Source organism: Falco punctatus (genome assembly GCF_963210335.1).
Source record: "Falco punctatus genome assembly, chromosome: 4".
Classification (NCBI taxonomy): domain Eukaryota; kingdom Metazoa; phylum Chordata; class Aves; order Falconiformes; family Falconidae; genus Falco; species Falco punctatus.
This window is the reverse complement of record NC_137583.1, coordinates 47,899,193-47,925,940: the sequence shown is the minus strand read 5'-3', so window position 1 is coordinate 47,925,940 and position 26,748 is coordinate 47,899,193. Positions and strand designations below refer to the sequence as shown.

At 49.8% G+C, this 26,748-nt stretch overlaps 1 protein-coding gene and 1 long non-coding RNA gene across 2 annotated transcripts; one reads left to right on the top strand and one right to left on the bottom strand.

Annotated features, from left to right (window-relative positions):
• Positions 1 to 1,163: 1,163 nt before the first annotated feature.
• LOC308063249 lies at positions 1,164 to 3,309 on the bottom strand. The gene is made up of 2 exons (XR_013927902.1): positions 3,204 to 3,309; positions 1,164 to 2,190 (listed from the first exon to the last, which is right to left on the bottom strand). It is a non-coding gene; the product is annotated as an uncharacterized lncRNA (long non-coding RNA).
• Positions 2,842 to 25,112, top strand: BTBD2 (BTB domain containing 2). Its single transcript, XM_080385932.1, has 9 exons — positions 2,842 to 3,473; positions 9,613 to 9,732; positions 13,084 to 13,240; positions 16,982 to 17,087; positions 17,859 to 18,056; positions 20,956 to 21,148; positions 22,847 to 22,934; positions 24,089 to 24,235; positions 24,816 to 25,112. Exons 1-9 carry the CDS (start codon positions 2,866 to 2,868, stop codon positions 24,975 to 24,977), a joined length of 1,779 nt encoding a protein of 592 aa, XP_080242058.1. The 5' UTR covers positions 2,842 to 2,865; the 3' UTR covers positions 24,978 to 25,112.
• The last annotated feature ends 1,636 nt before the right edge of the window (positions 25,113 to 26,748 follow it).

Below are 26,748 nucleotides of genomic sequence, written 5' to 3'. Positions count from 1 at the left end.
TTGCCCTTGTGCAACCGAGACCCTTTACTTCCAGATCTATATTTGGTCTGCCCTCACCTCACACCAACGGAATCACAGCGATTCCCCCACCCAGAGTTATCGCTGTGGTTAGGCTTTTTATCATTTTGTGATGACTCCACCTAAAATAGTGCTGCCTTTTGCTGAGTGCCTAATTTCTGAAGAATTCTGTTGGCTATCAGATCCAGCAATAATGGCGCCATGCCATTTTTAGGAGCATTTGTTCTCAGATTTATTTTGGGATGTTAAATTATCACAGATGGCACTATTCCTTAACTGTATCTCTTTTGTCTGATACATCACTGCTGTGTCAGGCCAGGGAGGCTGCAGCAAACACCTTGCCCCATCCCATGGCGCTGAGGTGACAGTGTCCCATGCAGATTTCTATGCTATCCGTATTATTCCTCCTTGTTTCCGTAGCTGTGTTTCTTCACATTGGTGCTGACCTGAGCCTCTGGCTACTGCCACAATACAAATCATCCTTGTTTAGTTCACCACGTGCCAAATAAATAGGATCTGTCTAGTGAGCCATGCCAGCGTGGTAAGGCCCGGAGAAGGGTGGTGGTGCTGGGGAGACTGGCTGGAGAGGGGTCACTGGTGCTGTAGCACTCTGAGGGGCACCAAACCCTCTCCCCGCGTGATGGAGAAGCACATGTCCTCCCTGGCAGGCACACCAATTCTCGGTTCTTGAGGCTGCCCAGCCATGGATCTGCTGGAGTTTGGGAGCGGGGAATGCTACAGCTGAGAGGCTTCAGCCTCCACCACCTCCATCCATCCCCAGAGCGTGGGCTGGGCTGGATGTAGCACTCTGGAGCTGAGGGACTGAGCTGCCAGCACCCACCTGCCTGGGGACAAGGCTCGGGCCACCCCTGCCAGAAACCAGAAGTGTCCAACCGTCCAGCTGGGCACACGCAGCGGTCTTTAGCTCCCTCTAATGTTTATGGCCCGAAGGAAGCATCTGAAAGCCGAACAGGACTGAGCAAGGAGTGGGCAGGCAGCCAAATATCACGTTTTTCAGTAAAAAAACGTGACACTGAAATGCACGGAAGCAGCTCGTCCAGCAAGGGGGTGTGAGTGCGTGCTGTGCTAAGCAAGTGGCGTGAAAGGCAAAAAGATGTCGTGTTTTCAAAAAAGAAGAATATGTCTGTATTTAATGCTCGGTTATTATTAACATGAGAAAGGTTTCACAGGAAAAAGAACTGTTCCTCTAAAGGCTTCTGCTTGTTCCTGCATGCACAGACCAGATGCCAGGAGGGACTATTAGGATGGCCAGCTCTGAACGCCACAGACCTGTGGCTACGGGAGTTTCCCAAACTCGTCCACGCAAAGTGTAACACAGCTTTAAAAAATGCAGCAGAAACCTGCCAAGCATGTAAGGCAGCAGAAACAGGTATTTGATAACACGAGACAAAACCAGGTCGAAAAGCTCTTGATCAAAATTAGTGGTGTAAGAACACGGCTGTGATGTGCCACATCGGCATCTGGCCACCGTGGTTAATCGGCGAGATCCCCGAGCTGTACAAGGGTCTGGAAGCTTTGAATCAATAGCATGTCTTCGAGCATTACAGAAAATGTAACACAAAGGCACAGAAAACAGAAGGGGCAGGCAGGACATCTCCCCGCTGAACACGTCAAATGAAGGACCACACATTTGCTCCCAGATGCGTGTCTGTGCACCTCCAAGAGCTGAACACAGATCAGGGAGCGGGTAACGCAGAAAGGGGGAATGCAATTACCCTGGGAAGAATAAATCACTTTAACGGTTCAGTTACTGAGATCACAGCAAGGCAGTGGCACAGCCTCTTAATTAATCTTCTGCTTTTCAGACTGCTCCTGCCCTCCACGCCATTTTCTGCCTCATGCAGGCTGGCAAGGAGATGGCCATCGGTGGGGACCCAGCGGCCCGCATGCCTTTCTGCCAAGCAGATCTCACAGGATCTTGGTGACAGCGGGGCATGACCAGGTGAAGGATCAGGCCACTGCGGATCAGCCTGTCCCTGAGGAGAGCTTCAGCTCCCTGGTATGTGCAGGGCAAGGCCTTGGTGCTCCTCGTAATGTGGTTCTCCAGACCCGGTGTCAGCAGCGGTGGCCCGTAACTCCGAGCTAATTGTTTTGAGGAATTGTTGGCACAGAGCAAGGGGTCCTGGGGATGGTGGAGGCTTGGGTCTCTGCCTTAGAGGAAAGGCTGGTTTGCGAGAGCCAGAAGGGAGCGATCCTTGCTCCTTCCACATCCCCCCCCCCCTCCCTGCCTCCCCCCTTCACCTCCACCCGCCCAACTGCCCCCATCTACGGCCCAAACCTCCCTAGCTCCTCACCCCCCAGCACCGACCCCCTTCAGCCCCATAAGCCCCAACCTCCCTGCTATGAATTGCCCCAGCATTCCTCATCCATCCACAAACTGCCCTCTGCCCCCCCACCCCGTCCTCCCCAGAACGACCCCCCTCATGGGACGGCTCCTTCATCCCCCAAACTGCCCCTCAGGGATCACCCACCAAAACTGCCCCTCAGAGACTGGTCCCCTCATCCCACCTCTGTTGCTCCTCAAGGGAATGGCCCCTCGTCCCCCAAACTGCCCCTCGGGGATGGTCCCCTCGTCCCCCAAACTGCCCCTCGGGGACGGTCCCTTCATCCCCCCAAACCGCCCCTCGGGGACGGCCCCTTCATCCCCCCAAACTGCCCCTCGGGGATGGCCCCCTCGTCCCCCAAACTGCCCCTCGGGGACGGCCCCGCTGCCCCCGCACCCCGGTGCTGCCCGGCCCGGCGCGGCCCCGCCCGCCACCCCCCGCCCTCTCCCCGCCCCGCCGCCGCCGCTCCCCCCTGGCCCGGCCGGCGGCGCCGCCGTGCCCCATGCGCCGCTGCTGCCCGGCCCTCTGCATCAGCGCCGGCACCGCCGGCACCGGCAGCCGCCGCGGCGCCGCCCGCCCCGCAGCCATCGCCATCGCCGCCCCCCTCCCGCCCGCCGCCGTGTCCCGCCCGCCGCTCCTGGTGCTGGTGCTGCTGCAGCGCCGCCCCGCGCCGCCCGCTCCTGCGCCTCCGCCGCACAAGATGGCGGCCGGTGGGAGCGGCGGGGGCCCCGGGGGCCTCTCCTCCTCCTGCCCGCAGCCGCCGCCGCCGCCGCCGGCGGGCAACGGTGCCGCCGCCGCCGCCTGCACCAACGGCGCCCCCGCCTCGCCCCCCGGCCTCACCTACAACCAGTGCGGTGCCGCCAACCCGGCGGCCGGCGGCGGCGGCGGCGCGGGGGGCCCGGCGGCGGCGGCGGCGGCGGGGGCGGCGGGGGCCGCCGGGGGGGCGGGCGGTCCCGGCGGGGCGCTGCAGCGGGAGCCGGTCTATAACTGGCAGGCGACGAAGCCGACGGTGCAGGAGCGGTTCGCCTTCCTCTTCAACAACGAGGTGCTCAGCGACGTGCACTTCCTGGTGGGGAAGGGCCGCGGCTCGCAGCGCATCCCGGCGCACAGGTGGGCCGCGGGCCGGGGGGCGCGGGGGGCCCGGCGGCGGCCTGCGTAGGCCCGAGGGCCCTGGGCGGTGCTCGGGGGTCCGCTGTGGGGCGGCGGGGGCTCGGCTGCACCCGCGGGGGGGCGGGGGAAGGGTGGGTTTGGGGTTTGTGCCCCCCCCCGCCCGTGAAAGGATAAAGGGGGGCCGGGTATCCGCACCCCGCGGATTCGCCGCCGCCCGAGCTCGGGGGGTTGCGCCGGCCCCGGCTGGGCTCGTCCCGGGGGTGGGGGGCGGGCAGCACCGGGCGTAGGGCCCCCCCTTTGCTCTTCAGCCTCTGGGGGGTGACCCCACGCTGTCGCCGCGACCCCCCCCAACCTTCGGGTCTGGTTTCACACACACACACCCCAGAGCCTTCGGGGCCGGTTCCCCCCCACCCCCATACCCCAGCCTTCGGGGCCGGTTCCCCCACCCCCATACCGCCGCCATCGAGGCCAGTTCTCTCCTCCCCAGCCCTCGGGGTACCCCCCCTCCAGCCCTCGCACCCTCCTCGTGTTCCTTCCTCTGGTGACCGGGTCCAGCGTTCTGCTGGGAGCGTTTTCCCTGGAGAGTAGGTGCGACTGTGGCAAGCACACAGATCCCTGGATCTGGTTTGGAAACAATCCTTGGTTTTGTGGGTAGCGAGAGGAGGAGTATCCAGGCCTGCTGACAGAAACACGGCTCGGTGCGAGCGTTGGGGATGGGAAGCAAAGAGCAATGATGTGAGAAACCACATTTCTGCCACAGTGTTTTAAGATCCCCTTTACTGAATCTTTTCCGAAGCCCTGTATTTTGGGGGGGATAATGCGCTGCTATAAACAAACCCCATGGCTCTTGGGGATTGGGAATGACACCTGGGCAGGAGGTGAACGTTGGAGGCCGAGCTGCCATGTAAGAGCTTGCAGCTCGGAGCTGCTCGCTGAGATGCGAGGAATTGCCTCCTCCACCTGGATGATGCGGTACCGCTGTGGCTAGCTGACATGTGGCTGCTTCTTGGGGTGCCTGCACGTCTGCCACTCGCACCCCGCCGCTCTGGGAGCATCTCCTCGAGCTGCTCGGCGCTTCCAACAGCAAACACAAGACCCTTGACTTGAAGGTGGGACCTGCCTTAACTGGGCGTCGGGAAAGGCTTGTTGGGGTGCTTGGAAGTGGTGCTTGGCAAAGGGGGCCTCGCTCCAAACTATTACACACTATCACTTTTCTCCTAAGGGCTCCTGGATGTTTCCCTTTCAGATTTCCCTTTTTCTCTTGCTTTCTGAACAAAACACGCTTGTTCTAGGCTGGGCTTAGTGTTTTAGAGGGTGTCAGTTCTGCTCTTCTCTAATTTGAAGCTCAATTACTATTTGAGTAAGCTTGCTACTGTCCTGAGAACTAGGCTTGCTAGGTGCAGAGGTGCAATGTTCAGCCCAGAAACAAATGGAAAATAAATGAAGCTTTTTTTTAAATAAAATAGCCCCGAAGTGAAATGCTGCTTAATTGCTCTGAAATCCATCTGGTGGTGAAGATAGAATGTAGTGTGTCATGCCATGACATCCTGCTTACGGATTATATAGATTTTAGTAAAACTTGCCTGTATATTACAGTTGGGATATCCTGATGATTCATGAAGTACCGTGGTTATGTCAGAAACAGAGAGCTTAAAATAAAACCACCCAGACCCCTTCTGTGCTCAGTTCTCCCACAGCAGCCTGACAGCAGAAGATATTTTGTACTGGAATTGAGTCACAAAACAACCGTGAATTTAATTTGAGAGGCATTGTATTGCTCCAGCGACCAAGGGCAGATGTTTGTACTTTGATGCTAGGTGTCTGAAATTATTACCGGTAAATGTTCACTATTTTTGTGGTCTGATTTTATTGTGTTCATTTTCAGAACGGGTCAGGTATAAAGCCTGGCTTCAGTAGGGGCATATCCTGAATAGCGTTCTTGGATGGCAGCTAGCGGTGCCTTGAGGAGTGGTCTGCGATGTCTTACTTGTCATCTTTGATACGGCTGCACGGTGCATTAGAAATTGCCAGCTTGGGCAAAAAAATAATGATTTGCACAAATAATCTGAGAGCTGTGGTTCTGCGGGAGCTGGAGATGATAGTATGGCTCTCCCTGGTCAGGCTGCTCCAGCAGGGAGCAGAACAGAGGTGGCACGTCTGTAGGTTGAGGTAGTTAAATGGGCGAGCGATCGCAGGTGGTGATGTCCATGCATCGTGGTGGTGGTGGTGCAGGGGGGAAGTTTCTGAGTGTGATAGAGCTGCAGGTTCAGGTGCGTTTTGAAGAGTGGCAAGTTCAGTTTGTATAAAGCTGTAGAAGCAGACAATAGATTTCTCACATTGCAACTAAAAGTGAACATTCATTTTGTGTGAAAAGCCCTGTTTGTAGAGAAATGGTGTAAGCGGCTGTGCCGGGTTTGACTGAAGGTTCATTTATCCAAGCATCTGTCCTGCGAAGCATCTGCAGCCCTGAGAAGATTAGATGTTCTCCACCTTCAGAAGACTCCAGACCCTGTGGAAGTTGCTTGCCTACCCTGGAGCAAGCTCCATCGGTGAGCCTTGAGCTTATTCCCTCTTGCTGCTGAATCAGCCATGAAGAAGATGGAACTGCCTTAAGTTTTTTTGATGTCAAGGCCGAACTGAGCAGGCTGCCTTGAAGCTTCACGATGCTCATGTGGTCAAGGTCAGCGTGTTGTAATCAAAACACAACATTGGCCCAGCAATCAGAGGGACAAGGGGGTTTTTTGGTCTCTTTTTCCAGATCTGCTTCATCGAGCACGTCAATGAGATTAGAAATGTCTAAGCCTCGTGAGCCAGGAGCTGCATGGGTGCAATAATTAAGCTTGTTAATTGGCCAGAAAACATGGCCTGAGAGGGAACAGGGCAAGCGTGTGGCGATGCACCCCTGTATATACTCCAGCCTGGGAGATCTGCAGCTTGGGGACAGTCTTGAGAAGATTTTTGGCTGCTGTTTCCAGGCGTCTCTCTTCTGAGCTCATCCTGTCTGTTTTTGGATGGGTATTAACTTGCAGTACCTGCAGTGTCATGCTCCAAGGTGTTTCACTGCTCAGCTCCTGGAGTTGCATCTGAAGGGCTTCTCCTGGAGGTTTCTGAACCTGCCTCCTGCTTGTTTCACCTGGTGTCTCTAGTCCTTGCACTGGAAGGATGCAGCCAGCAAATGATCATCATCGTTAACTTCTTGTCACCTGTGGTTTCACTGAGGTCCAGCACAGCACACGTTGCTTTGTTCCTGCGCCTGCTCTTCTGGAATAGATACTTGGAGGACTTCACAGTGGAGCAGATGGAGGAGGAAGGTAGTATGCAGTGGTGAGATAGTCATGGTTCTTGACTGGTTTATTTTATTATTAGTATTACTGTAGTGCCTAGGAAGGGAGCAGGACTGTTGGGTATACAGATTAAACTAGGTGACAGGTGGCAATGCCAAAGGAACAAGAAAGCAGTGAAAACTGGTGGGTAGGAAGCTGTAAGTAGCGGAACGAAGTCTTCTTGCAGGCCTTCAAAAGCCTTTGGAATCGACTCTGGAACCTCGTGAAGACAGGTGAGATTATGAACCTCAGGGAAGTTCCTGTGACTCTTGCTGCTGTAAGTCAGTTTACCTTGATTCTTGCAGAGGGAAGCAAGCGTCGCTTTCTTAGTTCTTTTGCTCTGCTTCTGATCATTTCTCTGCATCTTTCCAGTGGTCCACTTTGGTTTGGCCACTGTGCCGTTGTTTAAAAATAATCCTCTGTTTGACTTCTTCCTCTGTGGGTGACTATGCTGAGCTTAGGGCACCTGTGTTTCCCTTTTGAGAGTTGCGTGTTTGCATCGGGCAGCGCTCCTTGGGGATAGGGGGGAGGCTGGCTGTGCACTGGCTGTTAATGCTGCTTTGGAAAACGGGAGGGGAGAACAAAAGTAAACCCTGTTACTCTGCCAGCTTGGCTTAATGTTTCTCCCATCTCAGACAAACCCCATCTCATCCTTCTGCAGACGTGTGTGCTTGGGGAAGACTGTCGGACTGTGTAGGAGAGACGTTGCACATCCCTGCTTTTCCTGGAGTATCTTTATAATAGCTTTAAGTGCTCGTTTTAGCAAAAGTAAGAAGACACCATGAAGACAGAGGGATTTTCTTATGTTAATTGTGTTCCCTTAATGTTTTAAGGGAACTTAAAATTTGGAGTCCAGTGTATCTCTCTGGCACCCACAGGGATCCCTTTAGGGCTCAGCAGTTTAAAAAAATCAGGCTGACTTGGCCCTGAGTGAAATGGAAGCAAAAATGTGAGAGTTTTTTAAAATGAATGCCCTTTTCAAATGGCTTCTGAAAGCTGTCTGCTCATTGAGGATGTATACTGTGCTGGCTGCGAGAAGGAAAATTTTAGAGTGCAATTAATATATGTTAATTTTTAGTAGCAAAAATGCCCGTGATTGTCTTGCGACCATCACTGCTTTTGTAGGAACAAGGATTTTTGTTTCATCTTGCAATTCTAGTATTGTGAACAAGGTTTTGGTTTTTTTTTTTTCATCTGTTCTCGACATTTTTCTTTAGAACTGTTTGGTAGGAATATGCATGTGTGTACTTTTTTTGTAACCACTGTGGTTTGTCCCCAGCTCTCTTAACTGATCAGAAACAATACAACCCGTCTTGTCAGCCAAACAGTCCGTCACAGCAAACAAGCCTGGCACGTCCACGGTGCTTTGCTCCATTGTGTCCGTGGAAGGCCCCCTCTGGATGGGAAGGGTGTGAAAAGTGATAAAATGAAAAAAATTGTTGAAAAGAAAAAGGCTTCTGTGTCATTTCCTACTGCAGCAAAATCTGAAATTCCCCTTTAGTGATGGGCTTTCCTTGGTCCAAGCACTGCAGGTTTCTTGACTTGTGACTTCTGCCCTGTACGGTTTTCTGCCCGTGGTTCTTGATGCTTCTCTGTTGAAGCGTGCATCAAACTCTGCTGCAGTGAGAGCGCCTGAAATTTCCAGCTTCTTCCTTTTAATAGTTGGTTGGAGAAGTGGTGGCAGTAATTGCTTCTGCAGCCTGGTGCCTGCTTCCCCACACTGCAGGGCTGTGACCTTTGTGGCCCGTGCTGTGTTTAACTTCAGGGAGCTGATTGATTGCAGACACCGGGAACAAGGGGAAAAACCTCATCTCTGCATTTTCAAACAATGAAAGTTCTCAAAAATGCATTTCCAAAGTCCCAAGGCAGGCATGGCAGCTTAAATACACACAGTCTTCTCAGCAGTCCAGGTCTGTGCCTCCTCCTAAAACAGGAGTTGGTGTTTAGCAGTGAGGGAAATCATCTTGTTTACATGGGAGCACTGGAATATTATATTTGTTCTCAAACCTGGTTTGTTGGAATTCTTCTTTCCTATTTTTTTAGGGCCAATAACATGCCTGTTGCTGTTGATTACCCTGTAAACTCATAGCAGTGCGAAAAGGGTCTGTGTGCACCTAATGGTGCTAGTTGGCTTTGAGTGAGGTTTGCTCTGCCTTCTAGGCTGATCCCGAAGCAGGTTTTGCAGGGAAGGAGATGCAGCGTGCTCGGGGAAGGCAGCTCCCATGCTGGGTGCTGCTGGCGTCGGCAGCTCCCCTCGATGCTGCCAGCGCAGTCGGCGTGTTCTGAGACCTTGCTCTGCTGTGGCCCAGGATGTCTGCCTGGCGTCTGGGGAGAAGGGAGAGGGTGGGTAGTGTGTGGTGACAAGTTTTCTGTGAGTGTTTTCAGTATGTGGCTGGGGGAAATTGCACCAAGACTTGGGCTCTGTTCGCTAGAAGAACTTGGGATTCCTTCACTTCGTTGTTTCCTAGCTTCTCAACCTTGTGCAGGGTCCGAAGGTTTCACAAGGACTTTGCAGAACAGCCCTTTGTGTTCTGTTCCATGATGCACAAAATCTTGTCTTTGGGGAACCATTAGGATGTTGTGTACTGGGACAGGGCTCAAAATGAAGTTGCTTGCAACTTTGGTGTTTTGCAGTAAACGAACAGAAAGCCTGACACTCCCTTCTGTTGCAAAACATTTTTGCTTTAACACTAGGATTGATTTGCTTTCCCTGGGGGTGGCCTTGGGGAGTAGCAACTAGCCTGGGATTTTTTTTTGGAAAGCGAATATGATTTAACATAAGAGTCTTTTGTTTTTTCTTTTTTTTTTAATGTTAGGTTTGTGCTGGCTGTGGGCAGTGCAGTCTTCGATGCGATGTTTAATGGTGGAATGGCCACAACTTCTACGGAGATTGAGCTGCCTGATGTGGAGCCTGCTGCCTTCCTAGCTCTGCTGAAGTAAGCTGCTTCTAACGTACAGTATACCCGGAATGAACAGATTTATTGTAGAGAAGGATATTTTTAGTGAAAGCGGTGAACTATTTTGTAGAGTGGACATCGTTAAGTTTCTAAATAGAATGTTTCTTTGTTGATCTGTTCAAAGGCGTTTAAATGCTGGTGTTAAATCCCTCTTTTCCTGGGTAAAAGTCTAGTGTAGCTACTGCCCAGAAATGCCGGACTGACTCCGTGTTTTGGTTTAGCAATAGGTAAATGAGTGTGCCCTCCTGCTGCTGATCTGCAGTGTGGGCAAAACTAAACCAGATGGTTTATAATTTCATAAATATGTATAGTTACACCATGCAAATGCTGCAACAGGGAGGTGTGCTGGTTGGCAGTTGGAGTAAGTGCACATGCTGGCCCTTGTAGTTAAGTTGATACTCGCCTGTTCAGACGTTGTCTCACAAATTCTCGTTCAGGAATTGGTTTGAGTTGATCCAAATGCTGTCGGAGAGAAGTGGGGAAAACTAAATCCTCTGAAAGCTCTGTAAATTACAAATAGTTGGAGCTTATTCAGGTTATGGGCGAACGAGCAAGTTATAACAGGTAAGCAAGGGTATGAAATCGCTGCCAGTCATTCTGTGTGGTATCTCCCCTTGTGCGTGTTTTATTCCTCTTTCGGAGAGCTGGTTTTGAAGTTCCATTTACAGCATGCGTTGTAAGTGCGTGCTGGGGGAAGGAGGAGGAAGGGGGGCTGTAACATCCTATTCACCAATTTGTTTAAGCTCGGCTGGTGCTGTATAACATCCAGCAGAAATCCTGAATGTATGCTGTAAAGTCTTTGTCCCGTTTCTATAGGATTTCTGTAACCTACTTCCAGGGTTTCCAGTCCTGTGCTCTTGACATGTTCCCTGCTTGCTTCCTATTGGGAACAATGACTATAAATAGCTTTGGCACACTTTTTACTTTACCTTCAAAAAGTGCTTCGGTCATGACTGTGCTATCTTAGAAAATTCAAAAATTGATCTTCACTGGAATAAAAGGCCAGAAATAATAGGGAGCCCCTAGCCCTGTCCCCTTTGGCTCATTTTAAACCAGACACCAGCACATGGGGAATCCCTCTAATTGGCATATGACTCTATCAGCCGGGTAGATCTCTTCTCTCTGGAGTGCAGAGTTAGTATCTATCTTTAAAACTTAATGAGGCTAAAATATCAAGTGAATTAGAGGCAAAGTCATCTTGTTTCCCTGCCAGTGCTGAGATTTCAGTGTTTGTATAAACAATATGATCTTGGAAGAGAACTGTCATCTGAAAAGGCTGAAGTGATGAGTTTAAGTGGATTTCAACAGAAATGTTTAGATTTTGTGTATGAAAAATTGTGTGTGGATTATCACAGTGCCTTCAAAGCTTGCAGTTATACTACAGTAGCTGTGCACATGGTCCAGTGGCATTAAGATGTCTAAGGATGCTTAAATCCAGAATCAAACTGTTGCTTTTAAAATGCTCAGAGCTGAAGTGTGCCGAAGGAAGTTTGGGTGCTGCGTTCCAGTAGGAAGCTTACCAAGGTGTGAACCTTCCTAGAGTAAACCCAGTCTCTCCAAACGCTGATCTGAAATGGCAGCTGATCCTTACATATGTCTCTGGACTTGGTCCAAGCCATGACCTAATGCTGTAGGATCAGGAGCTTATCAAGGGACAAAGTGCCCATCCTGAATGTTCAGCAGAAGGTCCCTTCTGGACCCTAGATTGTGATTCTGTTTGTGGGCCGGTGGCCTTTGATGGGTCTGCTGTAATTGCTTAAGAGATCCCTCTTTTTTTTTAGTTGTTATTTTCGTGGTAACCGAAAGATCATTTTTGATTGTCGTGGGTTATAATCTATATCTTCTTTTAAATGGATACTACACTTTTTCACAGTTTGGGCCTGTCTCGTTGTGCCTCTTAGCGCACACTGTTTGGAGTGTCATAAAAATAAATACTAACATAGTCATTGCAGTAAATAGAGCTAGTTGTTTCTAGAGCAACTGTGTTCTTTTAATCTTGTAATAAAAAGGGTTACTTAGTGAAAATAGGACTGCTGAAGGGATGTGTGCAAAATACATTCATGAGCCTGTGGCTTGATGCTGTTATTAACAGATGCTCTAGAGCAGCACAAAAGCCTGCTTTCAACAGCAATGAGAGCGCTTCCCTTCCTCTGAATCTCCCTGTTTATGCTTCCCTGAATTGGATCCTGGCCCTCTCTAGCTAGAGGACCAGGAGCTCCGCTGCTGCTCTGCTGCAAGTCCCTCCAGACAGGGACGCTGCCTGGCATCCCCCTAGACAAGCCCTGCTGCTGCACGAAGCCTCCAGGAACAGCAGCCGTGCAACACATTGCTGTGCCCCCTTCAGAGAAACGCAGGAGAAGAAATTGCTGGAGTTTCCAAAATATCCCGTGGACTAGAAATGCCAAGCACAGTTAACACACTTAATGTTATGCCTCTGTGCTTCGTGCCTTTCATATCCTGGTTAGGCAAATGCTTGAGCGGTTAAAGGAAAAACAGTACGCAAAAATTCTGCATGGGATTAGGACTAACATCAAATGTGTAACTGGTTTTACTGAACTCAGCCTGTCAGTTCCTGTTGCCTTTAATCGGCACGCTTGAGTATGAGGAGGCTCCGTCAGCCTTCCTATGAAGACCTTTGTTTTTCCCCACGGTATGAATGTACTTCCTTGTTCTGCCCTAACGGTGAAGGCTGATGCTTTGCTAGCAGCGTGGCAGTCCCTGTTTTTCCTCGCAATTAACTGTTGCTTAATGCTGAAGTTATATTGTGTGCTGCACTTTAACATCTGTGTAAGGAAACGAAACAGTTCAGTAAATAAAGAGACGAGGAGAAAGTGGGTTATGGATAAAATACCTCCGCTCCAGTGGATGTGTATGTTCAAGTGCTTCTGATCACTTTTGAATTAAGTAAGCAGGCACGATTGAATTTTTGTCCTTGTTTCATCTAATTGAACAGCCAAGATCATTAATTTTGAGGGGTACACTTGTCCAGAGACTGTTCTAGCCTAGTGAAAGTGGCAGGCTAAACAGCTCACCGGTGGTGGGATGTAGGCAGCTCAAGGTGCTTCAGCAGATATCCCAGCTATTTCATTCATTAAAAGTTACACTGTAAAGAGTGTGGTTGGTTAGTTGGTTTGTTTTTTTACAAAAAGAGCTCCTCCTTGGTAAACCATAGTCAATGGAAAGGATGTGAAACCCCTTCCATCTCTCAGGTGTAGGGAGTGGGGCCAGGATGATGGGCAGAAGCACAAAGATTTTTTTACTAATTGCAGGGGTTTTTACCCGGCTATCTTCCTGGCTTCACCAGAACAATGTCTGTTTGCATGTTTTCAGATTCCTTTATTCAGACGAAGTTCAGATTGGACCAGAGACTGTTATGACAACGCTTTACACAGCTAAAAAATACGCAGTTCCAGCCCTTGAAGCTCATTGTGTGGAGTTTCTTAAAAAAAACCTCCGAGCAGACAACGCATTCATGCTGTTAACACAGGTGAGTTTGCAGTCGTTTGTATTAAGTTCCTTGAGCGTGGTCCATCACAATAGGAGAACAGAAGTTTTCTGAGTGTCATGGAGTTGATCATCCAAAGTGGAGCAGTTCTGTGGTTTTTTAAATTCTTCCTTACAGGAGTCTAGTGCTGATGAGCATGTTCTTAAAAAGAACAATAAAATACAGCAGATGTTGTTGCTGTTTATAGATCGGCGTTCTGTTTTGGTGTGGCAGGTGATTCCTTCCAGAGTGTGAGCTTGGGAAGAAATTAACAGGGTGTAAACATTTCATCTGCCAAGAAGAAAAGCAAAATGAGAGGATTTTCGCGTGTTCAGATTCAGAACTGGCGTAATAAGCTTTCTTTGTGCAAAGCTTGCTGCATCTAGCTGGTCAGACATTCTTTGAAGGGCTTTTTTGCAATAGTTTCCCTGAAGCAGGAGCAAAAGGCAAAATGCAACTTTTTCGTCAGTGCTTTGGTTCATTTTCCTAGGAGAAGAACAAAGTGATCTCTTCCGCAGCCTGTCCCAGCTCACCCTCCTGCCATACTGGAGCCACGCAGACCTGGAGTTGTAGTACAGCTGTGTTTCTTGACTCTTTGCGAGGCCGGTTGCGCATCCTTGTGCCCCTCTACCTGGTCCCATCTGAGGGCTGGACTCCTCTGTCTTCCATTTGACTCTTTTAAGCAGCAAACTAGAAGGCAGTTACAACTTCTGCTTATTTTGGTGAAGATCAGGCTTTGCATGCAGGTTAATTAAATTAGCATCGCTACCCTTCCCATTTCCTAGCCCCATCTTTGCTCGCTGACAGCTGATGACACGTTGGTGACTTCCACGGTGCATTGCCAGGGTAACCCTGTTCTGGTTCTGTAGGAATAAGAAACAAATAGGGGTTGTGTGTGCGAGTTTCTTTTTGTTAGGGGATGGGCATACTTTTGACTGGCTTTGGAGCCAGTTCAGGAGAGCTGCTCTGATTTCTGATGTTAAACAGACCTTGCAGAGGGGTTTTCACAGCTGCCCTGACTTGAGAACCAGCGCACTACGGTGGTCTGGCTCTGAGGGTTTGTCGTGTCTTGCTAACGTGTCTGTCTGCTGGCTTTTTTCCTCCTTGTTAGGGGTAAAAGCATCTTTCAGGCTCTGACCATAGTTACCGCATCAGTGGCAGTGTCTACACCGGCAGTTTTCACAGAAATCGAAGTAGTGTTGGCCTGCAGCAGTCGCTGCTGAGCTGTTTGCTTGTTTGCTGTGATTTTACTTGAGTTTAAATATTTGGATCAAGTTCTCATAAGTAGTTCCACGTTACATTGCTGCTGTAGACACTCTTCCCTGCAGCTTTTGCTGCAGAATACCACGTCCCTCTTTACACATCCCCTTTTTAACTTGGCCCTTTTCCACATGCCATAAACGGGTGAGGCAACCTCTGGGATGTGAGTGGAACCACACCGCACTTCCCTGGGGAAGTTTCAGGACTTAGATCCTTGCTTGGGTGCTGGTAGCCAGATCTGCACTCCCATCTGATGCGTGGTGGGACAATTGTAACCCTTTGGCTGCAGGTCTCCCGTTCTTTGGGTTCAGCAGCCTGCAATCTGAAAGATCCGGAGCTGTTCTCCAACAGCTGAGAAGAGATCTGTCCCGTAGGCTGCAGTTTTGAAGAGGCATTTTATGCTAGCTGTCACCTCATGAGGATTAGAGGTGTCAGCTTTTTGGTGGTATCCTTTATTGCAGGGTTTTTTGCAGCATGCTAAGTTTCTGCAGCCTGACTTTGCAGCTTTGGCAAGGTAACATTTAGGTTCGTGGTGATTTCCTTGCGAGTCGCAAAGATTCTTCTTTGGCAAAAAGAGGAGGGTGTCCTAGTTTTTCAGATATCAAAACCAAGATACTGCCTGGCACTCTGTCAGCTGCACTGGGGCAGCTGAAATGCCAGATGGAGACAGGCTTTCCTGGTTCCTTTTGTTTGTGGCTTAGCCATTATGATTAATGATCAGTGGTGATTCGTATCTGGTTTATGTTCACTATTGCAGTATATCAAGTCTCTGAAATGTTTAAGGCTGACGTTGTTTGAGAAATGTCTCAATGACTGGCTGCACAAGGCACCTCACTTAATGGCTTTCGCCTCAAAATGCTCTTGGTTCTGGTCCTTCGGTGTGAAAACTGGCCCGTTTTCTGCTTTTACTGCAACAGATCGACAATTTGTGCAGTCATTTATAGACCTGAGTTGCATCTTGTACAAAACATTTCCCGACAGGCTTAAGATTGTGGACCTAAGATTGCAGAGGCCCAAACCTCCTTTGCGTGTATCGTTGCTGAATCCTGCTGGTCCAGCAACTGTGTCATCGACAGCGTTGCAAGCAACTGCTAATCTCTGGCAGAAATACCAGTGGCAAATAGCTCTCCTAATTGATTGTGCCTCGTAGGGAACTGTGATCCTCTTTCATGCCAGAAGTACATGCAAATGTCACTTTGATCAACAAGGAAATAATAGCTTGCCTAAAGCTGCCGTGGGGGAGAACTCTGCGAGCGTAACGTAAATCCTTCACGTGTTAAAAAAGAGAGCCACTAACAGTAGTAAAGTCTGAGTCAGTCTCAGCTCTTGGATGCCAAGAGCGTAAAGCACTGGCAGTCCTCCAGCTCCAGGAGCAGGTGATGACTGTTGAAGCTTCCCTGGTCCCTGAGAAAATGGAGAGTCGTTTCAGCTCTCTGTGCTTGAGGACTCAGTTGAAGGTTGGCCTTGCCGAGCTCTACAGCCCGTGAGCAAGGGTGAAGCAGAAGATGCTTGATAGCCTCCGTGAGTTCTGAATTCCCAGCCCAAACCACAATTTTTAAACCTTACCTGTGACAGTGAGTTCAAGTCCCACTGTGCTCTTGCACTTAGGTGTGCTGTTAAGGCAGTTCCTTCCTAAGCAGTAAACCCTGCATAGGTTTTATTATATATATATTATATATATTAAAAAAAAAAAAGCAGCAGAGAGGGGTCGTCTTAGTGACTTTTGTGTGTTCCCACCTCATTGCTGCATATGCTGGGCACAGGGCTGGTACCGTGTCTTGGCGGTCCAGGAGGCTGTGAAGTGGTAGTGAAATTGTTATGAGACTGCACTTCAGTTGGGCAGAGAGTTTGTGAGCACCTCCAAGCTGTGTGCAGGCTTGGTTTGGAGTAGTAACCTATTTGGGGGGGGGAATTCTTTAAGGTAACTATATTCGAGTAGCTGGTTCTGTGCAAAACGTGCAAATGCACTAAGCAGGCAGCTGACCCCGCTGGGTTCTGCCCATCTCCCTGGGATGCAAGTAGTGTGCCTGCTAAGGCGTTTTTGTGAATATGTGAGATCAGGGTGGCTGTGTTCTTACAGAATAAGCTGTCTCCGCATATTCCTGGAGCGAACAGGCCTGGAATCATTGGGCAAAGCTTTCTTCTGAATATAAAAATGATGTAGTACAAATTACCCGTGCTCAGCTGATGTGGTCGGTATGGCACTAGAAAGGCTATAGCTGCCTTAACTGATGTGATGTTAAAACAAAGACGTGCCTGAAGACATGCACAGCTCAAACAGAACTGCTGCCAAATGCAGATTTTTCTAGTGTTTGCCTTGTCATGCTTAACTGCTTGTGAAAGACTGCTGCAGCCCAGTGAATTCACAAGGCAGTCAGGCATAGTATTGCTAATGAAGATAGGCTCTGGGAAAGAAGGGGGGATACTTACTTAGTCTAAACTTTAAAATACCTTTTGTGTTAACGACTGCTTCTTCATTACTAGGCAAGACTTTTTGATGAGCCTCAGCTGGCCAGCCTTTGCCTAGAGAACATAGACAAGAACACATCAGATGCCATCAATGCGGAGGGGTTTACAGACATTGATCTGGGTAAGCTTTTTTCCCTCCTCCCTCTACGTGCTTTCGTAACAACCTTATTACAGGTTAATACTTGGCACTTCTCTTTCGTGGTTTTGCTGTTCTAGAGCAATCGGCTGAGTGAATAGTCTCCGGCACCAAGTGGCTAGAGACAAGGCATTTGCAAAAGAGCATGCTCGCCTGCAAAAATATCCTGGAATCTGCTTACTTTGGTGCAGCTTGAGTTTTCTGGGCATGATGCAAAGCCCATTTCCTCTGTTGATGTTGGCAGGTTTTGGGTGGGTGTAACTTGCCTTCTTTTGTGGGGTTGGCATTGTTCCCCGAGTCTTTGTCAAGTTTTAGAGTTAAAAAGGTGTTGTGTTTTTGGAAGGAAGAACTGGCTATTTTAATTATCGTATGCAGTTTCCAAACTTGCTGGGCACAGTTAATAAACACCAAAATTTAGATTTTAACCTTCTTCTAATGAGATGGACTGTTGAGGTAAGGCACGGGTAACCTTCTGGCTTTTGTGCTGCTTGCTTCATCCAAATTTGACATCAAGTAAGTTCATTCTGCTGCACTTCCATTAACGTGCCGATTAAATGGGCTCCAGTGAGTTCCTTGCTTATGGAATATGCAGATACATCTTCCTCAGAGGCTGCAGGCAGCACTTAGGGGAGATGCTGTTTTTTTCCGTTGCTTCTCTTCTGCTTACCTTGGCTGTACACGGGGTACTTCTGGTGAGGGAAAATCAGGTGATTTGGATTGGTGCCTAAAGTTGTCACTGTCTGTCCTGCCTTGCAGACACCCTGGTTGCGGTGCTGGAGAGGGATACCCTGGGGATCCGGGAGGTTCGTTTGTTTAATGCAGTGGTTCGCTGGTCGGAGGCTGAGTGTCAACGGCAGCAACTTCAGGTGATTCCAGAGAACAAGCGGAAAGTACTGGGCAAAGCGCTTTCTCTTATCCGCTTCCCATTGATGACTATTGAGGAGTTTGCAGCAGGTAACTGAACAAAGGCGTTTCTGGCAACCCTGGTCTTTGTTTTCTCTGAACTACAGAGGATCAAGTACATGAAAATGGATTTTCTGTGTATATCCTGTAGTAATTTAAATTTGAGATTATTCCCTGTTCCCACTGATCGACAAAATCTGCTGTGTAAATGCTGTGTTCATCCATGATCATGCACTCTTATTTTAAAGGCTGCGGTGCTCCACCAGGTAGGAGCAAGTGGGATCATAGCTGACTGTTTGTACTCATAGTCTGTTTAGATGGTTACTTGCTCATTCAGCTGAGACCAGAGATCCAAACAGGGGTTCCGCATGCTTTCCTTTCTGATCATTCCAAGCATTTGAATTACACAAGCTAATGGAAATAATGCAAATAATCGGTGTTGATTGTAGCCTGCTCCCAAAGAGACATGAGGATGTTTCTCCCCATCCTCTCTTTGCTGCTGCCTGTGACCCACTGGTGGTGGTGGCCCTGTCTTGCTGATGCCAGTCAGAGCAGAGCCCCATAACAGAACTTTCAAAATGTTCTGTGAGCTGAAGGGTTGGTGGTGTTTAGTCTGTGTCTCAAAGCATTTTTCAAGTTTAAGTTAAGATCTTGATCTAAAAAAAGTGTCTAAATCATTTAACAGTTTTGACTAAAGATTTTTTTTGTTTTGTTTTCGTTGCCTCTTGTCTTTGACTTCATACTCTGGTGATTCTCCAAGGGACTGAAAATTGGCAATTGGCTTAAATAGTTTTCATGCTCAAAGACACTGTGGAGCCGTTTCCAAAACTGAAACTTGGTTTAGGCTGCAGTTCTGTGTACAAAGAAGCAAAAAGGGTCACTGACACCACTTCCTTTGCACATTGCTTCCCAAGGCAGAGATGGCGTCAGCTTATCAACGATTAATGTACATATTGCAAGATGAAGAGAGATACTACTGCTATTACTAAGAAGTAGATCCGTGCTTAAAACTTGGTACCCACTTTCTGGTTTGCCTGTCGCAGCTGTGATGTGGTCTTAGGGATGTGAACCTCTTCAGAAATGGCTTGGTCAGGGAGGCGGAGACCCGTTCATCCCAACTGGGTGACGTCCCGTGGTGTTGGCACTGGGTGGAAGCGCGGCATGCTGTTCCTCAGCACGCATCCTGCCCAACGGCAGCTTTGCAGCAGATCCCGATCCTGAGCTGACGGTCTGGCGCGGTGGGGGAGAGCGTTCTCCTTCTGGGTGGCTTTACAGCCCCCAGAGCAGCTCCCGTAAGCCAAACTTCGCCGTTTGCTGTAGGCTATTTCAACCCTTCCTTCAGATCTTGTATCATTGTATCTCGCTGGGAGGAATGTGTTAATTTTGGCGTATTTGGGTTGAAGCCTTTGAGCAGGGAATGTCAGTGCCCCTTGCTGTCTGTCACAGCTGCCTGTTCGACTAGGATTTTTGCTGAGTTTTCTTGCTTTGAGAGAAACTCCTTAAGTTTTCTCTATCCACTTTAACCTAAAAAATGAACAGAAGAAACCCCAAACCTGAGGGTCTGTGCTGGGCAGCAGTTCCTTAAACAAGGGACTTCCCTTGGAATTGCTTCCATTTCTGAGGGACTTGAATTTCTGTGGTGATCACAGCAGAGAGAGGAGAGGGAAACCACTCCCCTCCACCTCCTCTTCTCCCAGAAGCCAAAAAAAAAAAAAAGGATTTTTCAGGCAGTGGTTTCCCTAGTTTATCGTATAGTCTGGTATTGAACATGGAGTTTTGCATGAAGGTGTTTTAACTGGCAAATGTGTCGCTCCCTCCCCTCAGAGCAAGTAATTTGAAACAATTTGAATTGCAGCAACACAGGATAAGTTTAGACATGATCAGCTAATTTTTGCTGAACAAAGTATCCATAAACTCATTTGTCTGTTAACAGTGGGCTTCCTTACGTTCTTTCATCTCTACGCGTTGCAGCCTCGGACCACATCATGTCTGCAGAACACGGTGCTGGGTATAGCAGCTACAAGTTGTTTTGGACTTGTAGTAGCTAGGCAATTACTCCCCACATTAAAGACTACTTAACGCTGTTGTTTCTCCAGTATGCAGTAGTCTTGTTTCTGCCTCTTGCAAACAGGGGTGTGGAGCAGTTTTTGGCTCTTAGGCTAAAAGACTGATTTTTAGCCAGTTCTGAGAGTATTCAGAGTGGTCTCCAACATTTGAGTTTAGCATCACTTTGGAAAAAAGTGTCTGGTTACTGGAGAAAAGATGAGAACGTGTTTCAAGTCTTGCTAAAATCACTAGCATTTTTCCTTAGGTTCTACAGTAAAGGTATTAAAAAAAAACCCCAAACAAACCCAAAGCAGGGATTAAATGCCTGAGGGAAGGGGGGAATCAAAGCAGGGCGTGAGCTGAACCGCATTTGTCTTGACTGAAAAATACTCCTGGGCTCTCTAAGTGGCAGGTAACCAGGTGACATTCCCTCCCGCTGCCCTTCGTGGGCTGTCGTGATGTCTTCACAGTAACAAAATCCTGATGTAGATGTATGAAAATCCCTGTCTCTTACCAGTGTTACAATCTCCTGAAGGAGTGGGGGGACGATTAGCTTCATGTTTGAGGTTTTTAAGCCAGTCCTGTTTGGCAAATGCGTATCGGCTCCGCAGAGCCGCACGTTTAGTCGCTGTTTGATGCGTGTGTCGTGGATGTTCCATGCAGGGCCGTGGCTGGTGTGCACGTGGAAGGCAGGCAGCGCGTGTCTGCCTGGCTTGAACGTCCTGACACGCCAGCGAGATCCCATGTGTGATGTGGGTTTGCACCCGCACCCCTCCCCCGCCGCCCCCCCCCCCCCACCCCAGAGCTGCGAATCCAGTTTGTCTCCCCACGTTACATCCCGAAAGGATTCCTTCTGCTTTCTGAAGGCTGACGGCATCGCTGCTTTCGTGCTCCTCCTCTGCAGGGCCTGCCCAGTCGGGAATCCTCACGGACCGGGAAGTGGTGAGCCTGTTCCTCCACTTCACAGTGAACCCCAAGCCACGGGTGGAGTTCATCGACAGACCCCGCTGCTGCCTGCGGGGGAAGGAGTGCAGCATCAGCCGTTTCCAGCAGGTGGAGAGCCGCTGGGGGTACAGTGGGACTAGTGACAGGATAAGGTCAGCTTCTCTGCTCATTCTGCTGCCGATAGAGTCGTGTGTACCGAGCCTTGAGCCCTCTTTAGACCTTAACCCCACCAGGTTACGTGCTAAGCCCTGACTTCCACCCTCTAAACCCGAGTGTGAACCCTCAAGCGAAGGTGTTTTGCTGGACAAAAGCGTCGCCTGATGCATTAACCTGCCTGTGCAGCTGCAGGCTGCCACTTCGCTTCTGTTGGCAAAGGTTTGCAGCAGACGTGGCCCTCCAGCAAGGCCTCTTGGGGGATTATTTCTCTCCTTTTCAAGTGGCTTTCTGCAGCCGTATGGGCACGTAGCGGTTGGAGTCACCAGGCAGCTCATGGCTTCCCCCTGTGCCTGGGTACATCGACTAACCGGTGCTTTATCAGGTTGATTCCCTGCTCTGTTATAAATGTGGCTTGTTGAAGCCCCTTAATCTTGCCTATTTGAGGGAGGGATTAGGATAAAATGCCTGCTGCGCCTGCTTTTCTGCTAATATCTAGTTTGTTTAGACCTAAGCCTGTAGAGAAACAGCAAAGCCCAGTCATGGTGACAGAGATGTGGCAGTGTGACATGGCAAGTGCTGGTTTGCAAGCCTTGTGTGGCCAAATGATTAGAGCAAGACAGGAGGTAATCAGAAAGCCTTGGTTATTTCCCGAATCGTCTGTGTCTTGGGTGGAAGGGGGAACTCACATTAATACAGTGCTTTACAATTTTTAAGCCTTTTCATCGATGGTTCTCTCACATATCGATAGAGCTGTCATCTGGATCTTCTGGTCCATTTATCCCCTTGCAGGAGATGGTAGTTGGAAGAGCTGCTAGCTCCAAACACTTACTGCTCTCAGGTCTAACGTTTGGAGACCTTTTGGAGCTTATATTTGACTTTAAGCTCAACCACTGGCACCGTCAGGGTCAGTCTTCAGCGAGGCTTGTGCGCAGTTTCAACACTGAGTATTTTATGCTGCTTGCAGAGCAGTGGCTTCTAGCCTGCCACAGATGTTTGTTCTTGAAACACGCAACAACTTGAAAGAGAAATGACGTTGGCAGTTTGGCAGGTACTGGGGCTTTCTGCTACCTGAGAAGATGGAACTATAGTGGGGCACTGGGGTGAATATCCTTCCCCTTGCTGCCTTAGGCAGCAGGGGTTCCTGCATTCAGGAGCTGCTGAATCTTACTTTCTGCTCTTGGGTAAATCTTGACTGCAGCTATAGCCAGCAAATACGCAGGAGCACATTAACAATTCTCCTCCAGTGCTCAGCAGTGAAATATCTGATGACTCTTTAAGTGGTCTTTGCTGTTACCTTGCTGGAAGGGCTGCTGCTGCCATGAGGGTGGGCACTGTTCCATGCTCTGCAGGCTGCCCTGCCTTAGCCAGGCTGGCGTCGTTGGATGCTGACGTTGTACCGCAACCTTGAAACACTTTCTGAGCCTGGACTCTGAAGTTCAGCGATGGGATTTGTGTTTTACACGAGCAAGCAAAATTATTGCTGGCCCATTAGGACAGTCAAAGGTACAAGCCTTCAAATTACGATTTCTGTGAAGAATTTTGGATATTAGTAAGAGTTACACTTAAAACCGTGGTGTGTTTGATTAAATCATAGGTATAAAATTAAAGTGAGCGAAGATATTTGTGTATCATCCTTTTACTAAAACAACAACGGAGCGGCAAGTTGGACTGACTTTCCTGATCTGTTCCTGCAGGTTCTCAGTAAACAAAAGGATATTTGTAGTTGGGTTTGGATTATACGGATCCATACATGGGCCAACAGATTACCAAGTAAATATACAGGTAAGTCTCTCTACTACGTTAAAAACATTTGCTGCTGTAGGGACTAACTTGCACATTTTAGTGAATATGCAACGAAGTCTTAAGTTAGAAGGAACTGTGTTAGTTTCGTAGACAGGGTGGTTGGCAGATGTCGTGAGGGCCAGATGGGGCCCTGGGGATAAGAGGGATTATTGCTCTCGATTTTATGCAACCTCCCGTTGCATGCGTCACTGCAGTATCTCCCCAAGTCCGCTTGCAGCTTTTGAAATTATATCTCAGAGTTGTGACGCGGTTTGAGAAGAAGCTGTGCGTGTTTGCAGGCCAGGCTGGTCCTGCCCTGCGGGCTGCTGCGCTCCAGGTTGGGTGCTGCAATCGTACTCGGACCAGCTTTTGCTCGGAGCTGCGCCGATGCAGTGGAGCAGCCACGATTCAGCCAGGGAAGAGGAGAAAGCAGTTGCTGTGTCTGTGCTGGGCCCACGTGGTGCCGATGTGCGGCCTCGTGTTGTCAGTGTCCTGTTTGAGACGACGAGTAGGACTGAGGGAGACTCCCTTGTCTGAAGTCCATCGTGATCTTATTCAAGGACTGGGGCAACTTGGGGAAATCTCGTGTGCCGCCTTCTGGATGTGCATGTGTAACCCCCCACCTGGATCTCGAGCTCTCCCCAGGAAGGTTATTTCCCCGCAGCACAGCTGACTGACAAGCGCGGCCTGTCAGCACTCCTTCCTCAATGGTCAGGGTCTCCTCCTGGTGCCCCTGAGCTCTTGGAGGAGAGAGGCAAGTGAAGATCTGAGCGCAGAACATCAGCCTGCAGTCCTCTGCCGGGCTGCTCTTGGGCTGTCTGCGACCCCAGCTCAGTTTTCAGTGTGATCACAGCACTGAAGAGGGGCATAAGTAATTTTGCTTATGAAGCTTATATTACTTATTACTTATAAGGCATAAGTAATTCATGCTTTAAAAAAAAAAAAAAAAGAAAAAAAAAGTGGTTGTAATGGGGCTGTTGCAGGCTCTGTGTCCTACCCGCTGCACAGGCTGCCACGCTGCGTCCTGGTGGTGCTTCTTTCAAACTGTCGAGTCCCTCCGATTCAGTCCAGTTCAGGGGTAACACGCCTGCGCTGGTGCAGGTCAGCGTTCCGCTGCACTGTGCCGATTACAAGTTTTAACACCTGTCTTACAGATCATCCACACGGACAGTAACACGGTCCTGGGGCAGAACGACACGGGGTTCAGCTGCGACGGATCATCAAACACTTTTCGAGTCATGTTCAAGGAGCCTGTTGAGATTTTACCCAACGTCAACTACACGGCATGCGCTACTCTCAAGGTACTGTCCTGGGGGCATGGGTGGAGGAGACCGTCAGATCAAGATAGGTGAAAGCAGGTTGCTGTCGTCCTTCGGTGCAGCGTGGTTCTTGCTCTCCGTTTTTCAAGACCTGTAGTATAATCTCGAAGGTCCGCTCTGTAGTCCTTCACCTGGTGGTGCAATGAGAGCGTTCACCGCCCGCATTCAGAGTTGGTTTTTAACTTGTCTTGCAAGTGTACAGTAATTAACAGACTAAATCAGTGATGAAGTGATGGGATTTTTTAAATTTTTTTGTGTGTCTAGACAGACAAGCTGTCGGTTCTGTGGTGTAATCCAGAGCCTGCCTGCAGTGACTTAAAGTTGGTATTTAACTGCTGAGCTCTGGTTCAATGTAGTGTTAAGTTCTGACCGAGATGAGAACTTTGCTCAAAATACCTGAGGTGCAAGAACCAGAAAGAAAAGGGAGTTGCTGAGATCTGCAAAGCTCATTGCTTCGGGCCGGGCCGTGAGGCCGAAGCTCGCAGAGCATGGCGGGGCAGCAGGGTCCTGCGGGGCTGCCGTCCCTGTTCTGATCTGTTCTTGTCTTCTGTGACCGTCGCAGGGTCCAGATTCCCACTACGGAACCAAAGGACTGCGCAAAGTAATCCATGAATCACCAACAACAGGAGCCAAAACCTGCTTTACGTTCTGTTATGCGGCTGGGAATAACAACGGCACTTCTGTGGAGGATGGACAAATCCCAGAGATCATCTTCTACACATAGTGCAGCTGTGGAGCTGGCTCTGGACTCTTCTGTTCTACTCCCCGTGACCTTCCAAACTAAATTTCTGGCTGAGTTTGACCACACCAATTGGAGCCACACTAGCCAAAGGTCTCAGTAAAATCATTTCAAAGCTCATGTTTTGCCTTGTGCTAGTGATTCTGCTGCTATCATGTACCAGACTAACTGGTACACCAGTATCATTTGTAGGTTGTCTGTGGCTAGTCATTTTTCACTTTACTGATTAATCCTATCTAACAACATGCGTTTTTTTGACTGTAATGAATGTAGTTGCTTTTCCACCAGTCAGAAGCATGGAAACGAGTGGCTCTGGTTGTGGTTATACTTGCTGTGAGGAGATAAATCCTGCAAAAAAGACACAGTCAGGGGCTGTGTGGCCTGTCGTCCTCTTCTGCTCCAGCCCAGCAGGCGAGGCGAGGCCGTTTGCCGCGCCTGGGGGCTTGGCCAGCCTGTGCCCGGCGCCTGCCCTCCGCCTTCAAAAAGTGACGGAAAGTGGCCTTTTCCCTGAGGTGCCGCTGCTTCAGCACTACACGGTCTTGAGGGAGACCTCAAAACTAGAGCGCCTCTGGAGAGACTGCGGCGTTTTCATGCTATTCTCATGAATTTGTGACAATCCTTTACCTTGGGCGGTTGGCGCCAGTGAACTGACCTCCCCTGTGACGGGCCCTGTGGAGTCGGGAAGGGGCAGCAGCTCCGGTGGGCAGGCGCTGGGTCCTGGTCCTGCGCTGGGTCCTGGTGGTGCTTCTTTCAAACTCCGTAGTGCGTTTCAAAGGCTGGGTGATCCTCAGATAACCCCGTGCAGCCTTCAGCAGCAGGGTCCTCCTACTAGTCGTTACTGTGCAAATTGAGTCCTTGGCAGATAGTGCCGGGGTTTGTCGGCTGAAGCAAGAGCGCTTGCCTCAGCTGGGCCGCTTGTTCCTGTTGTGTTGCTGCTGTTTCCGTGCACGTTCCAATGCATTTTCTCTTTGTTGGTTTCTGTGCATCGCTAACCCGCCCCTGGGCCGCTCCAGAGCCCCCGGCCCCGATGCGAGATAGGGAGAGAGAGGCTTGAGGTGCAACAATAACGCAGCAGATGGACAAGGATTTATGGAACAGTTGAGGAAAACGTGAAAGATTTTCTGTTTGCCTGCAGATGTTTGCACAGTCCCCCTGTTGGGACAGGTGCAGGAGGAAGATGCGGTATTTACAGAGGCCATTGAGCTCAGTAATGTTGCAGGTGCCCCCTCTTGCCTGCGCGGGCCGGGGGCTTTTCCCCGTAAGCGGGGATGGCTGTAGCTGAGCAGGGACACGCAGTCGTGCCGGGAGGAGCTGGGAGGCTCGTGCCTGACCAGCTTTGTGGCCTCTGCCCGCTGGTGAAGGCTGAGAGCTGCTCCCCTCCGTAATTAAAGCAGGGCAGGGCAGGGTGGGCAGAGCCCCCGCAGCCTGCGTGGGTCTCGCTGGCCTCAATGCCGAGGTTCCCCTTGGCAAACCTCCGCTCCGGGCACATGCAGCCCTTGTAACTCACCGGGCGGTGGCTGCCCTGGTGTTGGGCTGCTCCAGGTGGGAACCTGGTGGTCCTTGGCTGGTGTGGGGGGCTTGGTGCCGGCTGGGGAAGTGACACCCCCTCCTCTGGCTCCCTCCGCGCAGGCTCTGCCCTCGGCTGCGTCTCTCCTCAGCCACGCAGCAGCGATACTGCCAGGAACACTGCGCCGCCGAACCAGTAGCTATTAGAGATGTCAATAGCGTGTTACGTTCTCTAGGAAGACGTTGTAAG